The 11,965-nt window shown below is 33.8% G+C and overlaps 1 protein-coding gene across 2 annotated transcripts; it reads left to right on the plus strand.

The window, feature by feature from the left end:
* Positions 1-4,431: 4,431 nt before the first annotated feature.
* On the plus strand, positions 4,432-10,173 carry LOC142607825 (uncharacterized). Of its 2 annotated transcripts, none has more exons than XM_075779462.1 (8): positions 4,432-4,966; positions 5,593-5,709; positions 5,805-5,963; positions 6,218-6,379; positions 6,532-6,648; positions 7,862-7,969; positions 8,147-8,725; positions 9,690-10,173. In XM_075779462.1, the coding sequence occupies exons 1-7, from the start codon at positions 4,547-4,549 to the stop codon at positions 8,657-8,659; spliced, it is 1,596 nt and encodes a 531-aa protein (XP_075635577.1). In that variant the 5' UTR covers positions 4,432-4,546; the 3' UTR covers positions 8,660-8,725; positions 9,690-10,173. The 2 variants fall into 2 exon arrangements, with proteins under 2 accessions (XP_075635577.1, XP_075635576.1); XM_075779461.1 differs by having other exon boundaries at positions 8,147-8,710.
* Positions 10,174-11,965: the final 1,792 nt, after the last annotated feature.

Here is an 11,965-nt window from a genome sequence, read left to right on the forward strand (position 1 = left end):
ATCCAGTTTTGTACTATATGTCTAATTTAATTTAATTTTTTTAACTTGAGTGGCAAATGAGAAATGACTTACCGACAACAAGCAACTAAAAAATTGAGGAGACCACAATAATTACATTCATTCACCTAGGTACGCATTGTAGTGGGCCTTTTGTGACTTTGGGTTGAGCTGCCTCCTGCCATACTGGGCCCAAGTATTCTGGATAAGAGAGTCAGGACCAGCCCAACTGCAACTTACTTTGGACTGGTTTTTGCGCAAACCATGCCCCGTTTGCCGAAACTTTAGTCACATACCCGTGGCAGGTGAAGTTGCTGTAGAAAAAGTTATGGTAGAATGGGTGCAACAAAAAAATAATGATAAGTGAGATACACTATTGTTAGGCAAACTAAGTAAACAATCTAATTTAAAAGAAAATAACAAGTTGTAAGTGTAATAATAAAGGCTGGAGGAGAAATGATAGCAGTAATCAGTAAAGTTAAAGAAGAATATGACTAGTTTGCCTTATTCAGTTTTGTCACGGGGCTATGGCCAAGGAGGGAACCATTTCCTCAATGTGGGTAACCTCGCAGGAAGATCCTACAGCGGAAATTACACACTTTGAGGGAATGGACCTAAATGGCTTGTACCCAAACAAATTATTTTTCTTTAGCAGAAGGTAGGCTTTGAGAGGGAGAGAAGGGAAGAAAACCTATTGGTGCATGCCTGCCATTCTACTCTCTCTCACTCTTTCTTTAACTCTCTGTTTCTTTTCCTTTGTTTCACTATTTCAATTTTTCCTTTTTGTTTTCTTTCTTTCTTTCTTTCTTTTGTGTTTTCTTGTGCGATGTGATGGTGATCACTCTTATGGTGATTGCTACTGTTGCCGACCTCCCTCATTGTGCACGACAAAGGCCCTTTATACACTGCCTACCACGACTGTTTTACCCCTTAACAACCTTTATCTGGTTTTGGTGTCCTTACCGACCACCACTGATTTGTCAGCTGCCTAACCATCACCATTTGCCTGTACTGGTTATGTCACTTCCTATTACTAGACAAAGAATGCTATTTTGCTTGTTTGCTCACCGTGACATTCTAATTTGTCACGGTATGGATGTTATCTCTTCTTATCTCTTATGGCATGCACCTAGTGGTTTTAGCTCATCCTCCCTCTTTTAAGTAATATGTCATCTCAGCAGGACATTTTCCTCAAAAGAGCTTGAGCGGGAATCTCAGAATAAGCTTCCCCCTTCTCCTTACCGCCAGACCATACCCTCTTTTACCTCTAACCCATGACCCACCATTCTTTTATTGGCTGGGTACAAGCTGGTAGTGTCTGGGTCTTGTGCGTGCTCCACTTCCTGTGTACATCCAAAACCTATCCACTGCTCATGCGTTTGCCATGGTCTGGGGTTTGCCTGTACACTTTGCCGCTTTTCCTTGACCTCTTATGGAGTGAACTGTCCTTTGGACTTTCCTTCTTTGTTGGCCTGCTTCTTTTTAAGGGTTGTGCCTTGCTTGAGTTTTTCTCCTTTTAGTCCATTCCTTGCTCCACCCGTAGCCTTATTGCAATTCCTACCGTACAACCCTGCTATTCTTGCCACGGTGTTATTTGACCCGTGTTCGCTGAGCCTGTTTGGGCCTGCTGCTCATCCTTCTTTCAATAACTCCATAAGGTCATTCATTCTATTTTTGGGCTTTCTTAGCCCGTTGCATTGTTTGTGGGCTTGACCCATTCTTGCTTTTCTTCATTACCTAATGCCCATGAGTTTACTACTTCCTCTTTTGGGCTCGTCTAGGCCTATTTGCTTTTCTCAAGACTTATTATTTATTTTATGGGCCTATGATCCATTATTCTTGCCATTGATGGTTATTTCTTATCAATCTATTAACTCTCTTCTTGCCCATATTGCTGGGCTTCTTTTGTTACTGGGCTTTCAAAAATGAGCATCAACACACATTAACAAACTCAATTTCTCTCTTTTAGACCTTTGTGTTCTTCAATTTCTCTCTCAAATTCATAATTTAAAACCAAGGAAGGCAGTGCACCAAACTATATCTCTCTTGTTTCAATCTTTAATTTTCAGCCTTAACCTCATAGGATACGCATGTCTTTAATAGTTACTTATTTTCAGGACATGTTAGACCAACCATAGACAAATATATTTCAATATTTTTAGACATGGAGACTGGAAAGGAGGCAAGGTTGTGGAATTGATGGCTGCTTGGTTGGAGACTCGTACTTTGTCAATGCATCGCATGACCAAAATATTGTTCCTTCTAATAAAATTATTTCATCGTATACGATCAAATCATGCATGTATGGGTTAGCATTTGTACATTTTAGACAAATTGGTCATCTTTGCTTTCTCTATGAAATCATATTGTTGGGCTTTTTGGAACATTTATGAGATCTCTTAATAGACCAAAAATTTAAGTGTCTTTTGCATAATTAATATCAATGATATGCATTTTCATTTTTTTTTCTTTCTGTTTTCACAAACATTTTTTTTTTGTTTTTTTTTTCTAAGATTTAATCAAATGTTAATTTTTAAATCCAAACTAGTTGTGACAAAATTTAGGTTTTTCTTTATTCATTTTCTTTCTCTTTAATTGAATAATGATTTGGCCTTACAAACATTATAATAAAATTAGAGGTGTTTTGAATTTTATGTTTTCATTTTTTTTTAAAGAAAACTTTTGTGTTTTATTTCCAATTTTTATGCTTTTCTAAGATTCAACAAAGTATTAATTTTTGAGGTCCAATTCCATTTCAAAGAAAAGCCTAAAAACTCTATATTGTCTCATGAATTGAGAAGTGGTATAGCCAATATTTGTATAAATTGAGAAGTGGTATAGCCAATATTTGTATAAATTTTGTTAAGCAGCATAGCTAACTTTATAAATATCACTGTCCCATGGTATCGCTAATATTATATAAATTTTTCCAAGTACTACTAAAGAATTATTAAAAAAAATATTTATAAAAAAATTTAAAATAAGTCTAATAACAAAAATAATTCTTAAAAAATAAAAATAAATCCAAATGCTCCCAAAATGCTATGAATAAAAGATGAATAACAAAAATAATATAATATCTAACTTTGCACCGTCCCATAGATTCGAAGTCCTATAATTAAAAGACCTATGCTCTTCTTGCTATGGCCGGTTTCAATAAATTTTAAAAGCTTAAATTGTCTGACATATTAACAAGTGGCACAACAAATTTGGTATAAATTTAGCAGATGGCACAACCAAATTTGTAAAAATCATTGTCATACTACTAAAATACTTTTTTTTTTTAAATTTACTTCCCTAGAAGGAATTTCATTATCCTATAACTAAAAGTCTTCTTAAAAAATTGTAATTCTCTTAAAAAAATGCAAAGAAGTTCACGCACCGCCACAATTCTAAAAAATACTAATGCCAAAGAATTAACACAAAAAAATCAAGTATTGTTACATCTTACTAATAGAATTTTACCATGATTTTTTAGCTAATTCTATGACTTAAGGAAATTTACATATTTTGACCAAATTAATAAATAAAATAACCTACACCACCACTACAATTAACAAATTTCCGTGCATAAGCACGTTGCACGGATTACATAGTAGTTATATATACTTTCCAATTATTGACACTGAACTCTGATTATTTGTTATATGGTTGCATGCACCAAATATTGGAAAAATGACAAGACTTAAGTACAATACTTAGGTGTTATTATTTAGATTCTCTTTTTAAGATTTTGCCATGTGAATTTTTCTTCATGGGTTGAAGTGTATTTTTTTAATTAGATAGACACATGTCTGAATCTTAAGAGTAAAGAACAGCAATTAAATTTTGTCATTGAAAAAATTATAAGTTCCTCATGTCGTTTATCCATCCATTAAGATATTCTCATTATTGTAATTAAGTTTAACACGGAAGTCAATTTTTATTATTATTATTTTTTATCATAAATTGACTTAGCGATTTTAAAATTTAAATAGGCGGAATACTTATAATAGTTAAATAATAGGCGAGTCTCGTGTTTGCCACAACTAGTACTTTATAATTTCTCCGAGTATTGACACCAGGATTGTGTATCCAGGAGAGAATCCCTATCGTTAATATTGGGTTTTAGATCTTGGTAAGCCCATATAAAATTTCGGACCGGCCCGTTTTTGTTGGGTTGATGAGCCCATGGTCATCTCAAACTCACCGAGTGTTTTTGGGTAAAATTCCGGCCCGGCCTGTTTCCAAGTGTTTTTTTTTTTGGGTAAAAAAAAAAAGGTGTTTTTTTAATAAATAAATAAATTGGAGCTATTATTATAGAGTGAAAAATAGAGCAATTTTGAACCCAAAAAAAAAAAAAAAAAAAAAGAGCAATCGCAAAGAGTGTGAAGCTTAGAACAAAGCAAGTAGCACAGTGAAATCAAATCAGAGCCGTTAATCTCAAACATTCATAAAAAAAAAAAAAAAAAAAAAAAACGTTTAGGGAACTCAAACCCTAAACTCAGTCTAAATTCATTCATTCTTTCTACAATTGCTGCCGTCCGAACAGCTGATATTATCATTGAGCATGGGGAGGAGCGAGAAGCGGAAAGCGAAGCTCGATCTCGAAGAAGAAGAAGAAGACGAAGCAGAACCCAGCGGCTCTGCCAAGCCGTCGAATTCCTTCTCGGTACTGAGCAGCGACGACGACGACGACGACGAAGTGGCGAACGAAGATTTGAGCCTGAAGATCGTCGAGAAGGCGCTGTTGATGCGCGCCGCCAAGTTGGTTCCCGACGCTGACGCCGACGACTACGACGGCGACGGCAACGCCGTCGTTTTGAATGGAGCTCAGGGAGCAATTGATGGCGGTGGCATTGGATCTTCTTCGTCTGTATTGGAAGGGGAGGTGGTTGAATCTCCCAGTGGCAGTGGCAGAATTGTTAAGAAGAAAATTGTTAAGAAAATTGTTAAGAAGAAGAAGAAGATGGAAGTTCAAGACCAATCCGTGAGTTTTTTTTTTAAAAATATATATCTTAGGCTCTGTTTGTTTCGCCCAATTTAACTTTAACCCTAGCTGTTAATTTTTGTGCCTAAAACTTAGGTATAGTTTTTTAGGATCACTACATTATGTTCCCAATTAAATTCAAACACATAGCTGCATTGAATTTAGAAAAATGCTAAAACCACATACTATTTTACAAATTTTTTTACAAATTGCTGGTGTGGTGGATGGTGGTTATTGGCAATGGTTATTGATAAGCAAAAAAGTGATGATAATGGTGGGCTGAGATGAGAACCAGTAAGAATTTCCCACATCCATAGTTTGTAAAAGTGTAGTAAAATAGTTTGTGGTTGTAATATTGCTCTTGAATTTAATTGTCTTTGGAAAAGATAGCAATATATGTGCTTCATTGGATTTGAATATAATTGAGAACTTAATGTATAGCATTTAAGGAATTGTACCCAAGTTTTGCCTTTTTATTTGTATATTAAAATTTTGATATTTCTATATTGGATATGCGGATATAAGTTTTCCCATTTCGACGATTGAGTAAAAATGGACTTTTGGCTTACTTGGTGGGTCATGAGAATTTTTGTATATGACTGTTTTGGAAACTTATATTGCCTTAGGTCATTGTTGTGAACGATAAAGAGGAGGAGGAGACAGTGGAAGCCTCAAATATGGTTGAGCCTGTTGATCCAAATGCTGTTGAAATAACCGACAACATTGTGTTTCGGAAGCTTCTTGTGAGTTCAAATATTTGCTCTCAAATGCCAATTTTGAAAATACAATTCCTACTGAAAGGCTTAGTTTGGTATCTCTATGATTTCCATTCTCTCAGCGGGGGCCAAGGTATTTTGATCCCCCAGATAGCAGTTGGGGAGCATGCTTTAATTGTGGTGAAGAAGGTCATACAGTGGCAAACTGTACAGCAGCTAAGCGGAAGAAACCTTGCTTTGTTTGTGGGAGTTTGGAGCACAATGCAAAGCAATGCTCAAAGGTTTGTTGAATGAATATTGAATTTTTATTATTAATTATTGTAGGACGTATTTCCTGCGCTACTAACTGTTGTTATATTTACCCTAAGTTGTATAAATGTTCTGCACATACATACATGTTATGTGCACACTAGCTCGTGCATATGTGTCTGTGGGTGCTCACGTGCATCTGTGCATTTATCTATTTACGATGGACCTTTGATTCTGATCATCCACCATATCTGGGTATTTGATTTACTGCTTGGTTCTTTTTTAGGGACAAGATTGCTTTATCTGCAAAAAAAGTGGCCACCGAGCAAAAGACTGTCCTGAAAAGTACAAGGGTGGCTCTTTAAGTTTGAAAATTTGTTTAAAATGTGGAGATTCAGGACATGATATGTTTTCATGCTGGAATGATTATTCACCTGATGATCTCAAGGTTTTTTTCCCCTTCCCTTCTTTCATATCGTCTTCTGCTATATTCTAGAGTTTTTTTTTTTTTAAAAATAAAAAATATCTATTTAAATAAAGATTGGTTGAATTTTGAAATTATTTTCCGATAATTAATGTTTCTCTCCTTTGCCTTATCAGGGAACACAATGTTATATCTGCAAGAGACTTGGTCATTTATGTTGTGTTGATTATGTTAGTACTAGCCCTGGAGTAATTTCTTGTTATAAGTGTGGTCAATTGGGCCATACTGGTTTGGTAAGTTCTATTTAATGTTTTCAATGACCTTACCATTTTGGGTTGTGCAAGTATGATGTGTGTGAGTGTGTGCTTGTGCCTAATCTTAGGCAAAATGGTTGAATATTGAAGTTGATTTGTAAAATTGTAAAACGTATATTGACTGATCAAGGTATCTATTAGATGCTGGCATTTTTGAATTTATTGGCATGAAAATGATGTACTTGCCATTGTTGTTTTTATTTGATGATTTGGTTTTATATGTGCTGAAAAAGTATCATATCTCAAGTCCAAACTACTCCTTATATACCCTCTTAACTCACCAGAAAGGGGGGGAAAGATTTTACCTTGTTGAAAAATTGGACATGCAAGGCCTATGTCGAACATGTCAATGAGAATTTCTGATTCAAAATGTTTATTCAATTTTTTCTCAATATTGTCTGGTTTGGAGCTGTAGTGGAAGTAACTTAACATTTTTTTATCAGTTTTATTAAACTCTAGAGTTTAAGCAATTTGTCAATAACATTGATTAGACTGTATGTTGCTCATTTAACTGTAAGTTGATTCTAGAAGCAAGACATGAATGGTGCTATTCTTGATACATATTGTTTCTACTGTTGAGGAATATCACCATTTATTAGTAATATTCTTGTTTTCATATCAGGTAGTTATATTTTATCAACTTATTTGTGACATATAATTGCTCATTTCTCTGAAAGACTGAAACTTTCCTTTTAAAAAAAAAAAATTCTAGAAGTTTAGTCATTTTCCTTTCCAGAACATTTCATGCCTATTATATGTTTGTATCATAGAATCTTTGATTTTTTTAATTTTTTGTTTTTCCTTTGTAATTCTATGGGTTTCTTCGTGTGCTCACAAAGCAGTATTTTTTAAAAGTAAAAATATTCATATCTATATGTAAAAAAAAATCATAGAATCTTTCCTTGTTTATTAACTTGGGCACCAGATACCTTCGTTTGAAATATAATTTTGTATTGGACAAAACTTAGTAGTACCTTAGGTTCCACTCTAAAGATTTAGTGACGTGGCTACTTAACTAAAAATACACTTTTATTCCATTAGAAAAAAGCCACATGGCAGAATCTTAAGAGGGGGGAACCTAAGGAACAACACCTAAGTACTGTACTTAAGTCTTGCTTTTTTGTTTTATTCTTTCTAGTTTCTCAGAAGCAATTTTTTTTTTAACATTTGATCATTTAACTTGTTTTTATAGGCATGCACAAAGGTACGCGGGGAAGCGAGTGGTATGGTGTCATCTAGTTCGTGCTACAAGTGCGGTGAAGAAGGACATTTTGCCCGTGAATGCACGAGTTCTGCTAGGGTAAGTTTCAGCAAATATTTGTTCAGGTTCTTAAAGCTATTATGTAAAGCATGGTGCTCTAAATTCAGAAGGTGTTAATTTGTAATTTTGTTGCCCCCTCTTCAATTTCCATTTACCTTTAAAAGTTCTACGTTTCTCTAATATCAATCCTGGTGTGTAATTTTGGACTTTCTGCAGGCTAGCAAGAGGAGTCGAGAATTATCAACCCCAACTTTGAGATTTCACAGAGAAGAGAGAGATTACTCAGAATTCAAGTCTTTGCCTAAAGATCTTGGTAAGGTTCGTAAAAAAAAGACAAAAAGAAATGAAGAACAAGGCAATACTACACCACGAAAATCAAAACGAAGAGGTGGCCGGATAATGGAGGATCCTAGAGATGTTTCTACACCACAAAAGTCAAAACATAGAGGTGGCTGGATAACGGAGGATCCTGGTGACTTCTCCCATAGAAAAGCCAAAAAGAACAGCTGGAGGTCTCCAGCAACACCATCAAATAAGGGTCATACAATATCCACTTTAACTGCTGGTGGTCACATTTCAAGCTCTCGAGCATCTAAAAAATCAAGTAAGTTTCACTCGGGAACTTCAATGTCACAAGGATCACCAATGGCTTTTCAGCACAGATTTTCAGCATCAAGGTTTGACAACTCTGGCGGTGATGGGATGCAAAGAAATTATAATCAGTGGTAGGAACACAAGTTGATATATAAACAGAAGCTACAGGAAGGAGATAAATCAAACGTAATTGAGACTCAGGTTCCCCTTTCCTTTATTCTAATAGAATTGTAAATATATATATATATATATATATATATTTTTTTTTGTGGGAAATATTCTGAATGTGATTGTTGTGATGCATATTAGTGGTTATTTGTGTACATGAAAACAAGCACCTTTCATTCTGCTTCTTGTCAAAAGGAGCATGTGTGTATATAATTTCCGTTCTACTAATTAACCATATGATGGCATGGGCATGTTCATAAGTAGTATTATTTCTGTTGTTTTGCTTAATGGCTACTTTTTTCACCTCTGAAACCATCTTTGGAAGATTAAGTAATTGACTTTGTGGTTTGTCTTTCTGCTTTGTATTGATTATTTTGGTTGTTTTATTGTGTGACTCCAACTATATCTGTTGCAGTGCATTTGGAAAGTACAGAAGTAAATTCTTAGTTAAGCTTCAACTTGGCTGACATATAGAGCTGTAGCCTTTTTGTATGAATAATCATAGCATTAGGAAAGCTTTTACATAAAAGTGAAGACGTAGGATGTTTTATAAGCAAGATGTAGTTGCTATCATCTAAGCCTTATATCATGAAAACTTGTTTTGTTTTATACTACCAGGTTTTGTTACCTTTTGGATTGGGGTTGGCTTAGGAAGGAGGGATAGTTTATAAATTTAGGTAATTGGATATATATAGTTTGTTTTCGTCGATTTGTATGAAGAATTCTTGATGATCATTCTTTTGATTGAAATCATTCTTGCAGTCATATTTCCAAGTGCTTGTATTCTTTTTATCTTTCCTAGAAGATTTATCAGATGGAAAACATTGTTGTTCTTGTGCTTTCTCCTTTTTAGGCTCTATATAAATATTAATTGATCTCTTGTAATGTTGAATCTTGTTTGTAGAAGATCCTACATCACATCATGTTACATGATATTTTTAATATGATTATTGAATAAAATCGTCTGACTCTGGTGTTTAATTATGTTCTTTTGCAGAGATTTGGACTTGCTCTACAAATTGGTTGTTTCAGCGCTTATGGAGCATCATGCTTCACCTCTGTTGGATCTTACTTACGTCTGACTGTTAGCAAAAAATAGCTCTATCGACCTCATCAGAGTTCTTTTGGCTGTTCATTGCTAGTAAAACATCCATTAATTGAGAGCTGCATGATCCCTTTGCTTTGTTGAGCTTTTTTCTCTTTTCATTTTTTTTATTATATTTATAATCTTGCTTTTGGAAGCTCTCTTTTAAGGAATTGTCGTGTTGAGGCCTGAGCCTTTTACCAAGAAGTATCATGTTCTCTAAATTTGTCACAGCCACACCCCTGAATATTAAAGCAATTTTTCACACACAAATTATTGTACTTTTGAGTTTTGACAACCAATTGCAAATATTTTTTGGTTTCATCAAACATCAAAATGTGATAAAGGATTATTATTAATTTTTTTTAGAGGAAATGAAGATTTACCCTTTCTGATTTGGAGGTGCTTATTATATAATGTTCGTGCTATTGTTTCTTATAGGAATGATTGCATTTTTGTTGATTCTCATGCTACATGTCTTATAAGTTCTGGTATTTTTTTCCATTTTAGTTGATGCTCAAGTTTTAATTTTTTGGCCCCCCTCTCTCTGCCTTCTTTGATACATTGGTGTTAAAGGGTAAAAGTTAGGAATAATTAATAGGTGTTAATTATAATGGTGCTTATGTATGAAATATTTCTAACAAAGATGTTTAGGGTCAATATGTTTTTATGAGAATCTATACTTTTATTTTTTTTGGTAAAAATAAAATCTATACTTTAGATGAATTTGATAGAGCATGTGTGGAACATATAATGGTCTTCGGTTTGCCCAATCGCCTAACTTGTCAAGGGCTTGCAGCTCAACTGGCCTACTCCTTTTAGTGTGTCTATAGTATTCAAGGTTTAGATTACTCATATCATGTTATAACTATCAAATTACAATTAAAAAAAAAAAAAAAAACTTTTCTCACCATCTCATCCGATCCTTGGTGAAGTACAAGCAACGTTTAATGCTATCATATTGGCCTTTTTTCACAATTTTTCCCTTATTTTTTTGAAGGAGACTCTACCGATGTTATTAAAGCCCTATAGGATCTTCAGTCCTTCCCTCTTTGGTTCCTTATCCCTTTTCTCTATGAGTTGAAGGTTGCTCTTAGCTCTTTTTAATCATTAGAGTTTCTTTTTATGATTACAAGTATATAATTTTTTGTTTCAAAATTTGCCCCATTGATTGCACTTTGTAATAGGAATGAGCTTATTTCCATATTCTCTTGGATTTCTCCCTTTAAGAATGGTGTGCATGAGTTGAGTTGGGTCGGATTAAAGGAATTCTTTGACTTAACCCATCATGGTGGGTTAAAAAAAATTCAACCCAACTCAACCTATTACATAAGTCCAACCCAACCCAACCCACATGGGTCGGATTGAACTCATGGGTTGGACAAATTTTTTTTTTTACTATTATTATTAAATTTAGCAAAAAAAAATATATCACACTTGCCACCTATGTTGATAAATAAAATATAAATTAATATATGAACTAATATTTCAACTCTCAGTTATACATTAATATATGAACTAATATACATTAATATTGGCTTTTATATAGGATATGAGGAAGAACTGCTTATTTAAAAAAATTTATTAATTATATAATATATTTTAAATATATGTTAAATATATGAGTGAGTCGGGTTGGGTTTGGAATTTTACGACCTAGACCCAACCTGACCTGCTTAAAAAAAAAAATTTGTAACCCCACTTAACCCATCAAGTCCTAAAAACTGACGGGTTGGGTTGGATCGAGTCAATTTTGGCGAGTTGACTGCACACCCTACTTAAGATTAAATCTCTATCTCATTTTCTTTTTTTATCATATTATTTTGAAAAAAAAAAAGTGAATAACTTTCTTATAACTACTTAGATTTTTATTATTTAAAAAAAAGAAGGAAGAAAACCCTCTTCACAAGCTTTCTCATTTTCTTTAGACAACTAAGATTTAACAAATTCGACGTGTATTTTGCCTTTTACTTTATTTATATTATTATTTTAAAGTAAAAGATTAAACTTTTTTTTTATTTTTTTATTTTTGAGAATATTAAGTATTTTTAACACACACGGGGAGAAGAGAGAAGGGAGAAAGTTTTTTTTTTAAAACTTACAGTAGTTTATATCTAAAAAGACCTAACTCTTGGATATACAGTACAAATTTTAAACTTCTTTAACTTACACTAATTTTTGAGCATACT

The sequence above is a fragment of the Castanea sativa genome, chromosome 8, assembly GCF_040712315.1.
Source record: "Castanea sativa cultivar Marrone di Chiusa Pesio chromosome 8, ASM4071231v1".
NCBI lineage: Eukaryota > Viridiplantae > Streptophyta > Magnoliopsida > Fagales > Fagaceae > Castanea > Castanea sativa.

Coding starts and splice junctions, on each gene's coding strand:
- LOC142607825 (XM_075779462.1), top strand. CDS start 4,547: ATGGGGAGGAGCGAGAAGCGGAAAGCGAAGCTCGATCTCGAAGAAGAA. Junction 4,967..5,592: donor TGGAAGTTCAAGACCAATCC/GTGAGTTTTTTT, acceptor ATATTGCCTTAG/GTCATTGTTGTGAACGATAA. Junction 5,964..6,217: donor ATGCAAAGCAATGCTCAAAG/GTTTGTTGAATG, acceptor GTTCTTTTTTAG/GGACAAGATTGCTTTATCTG.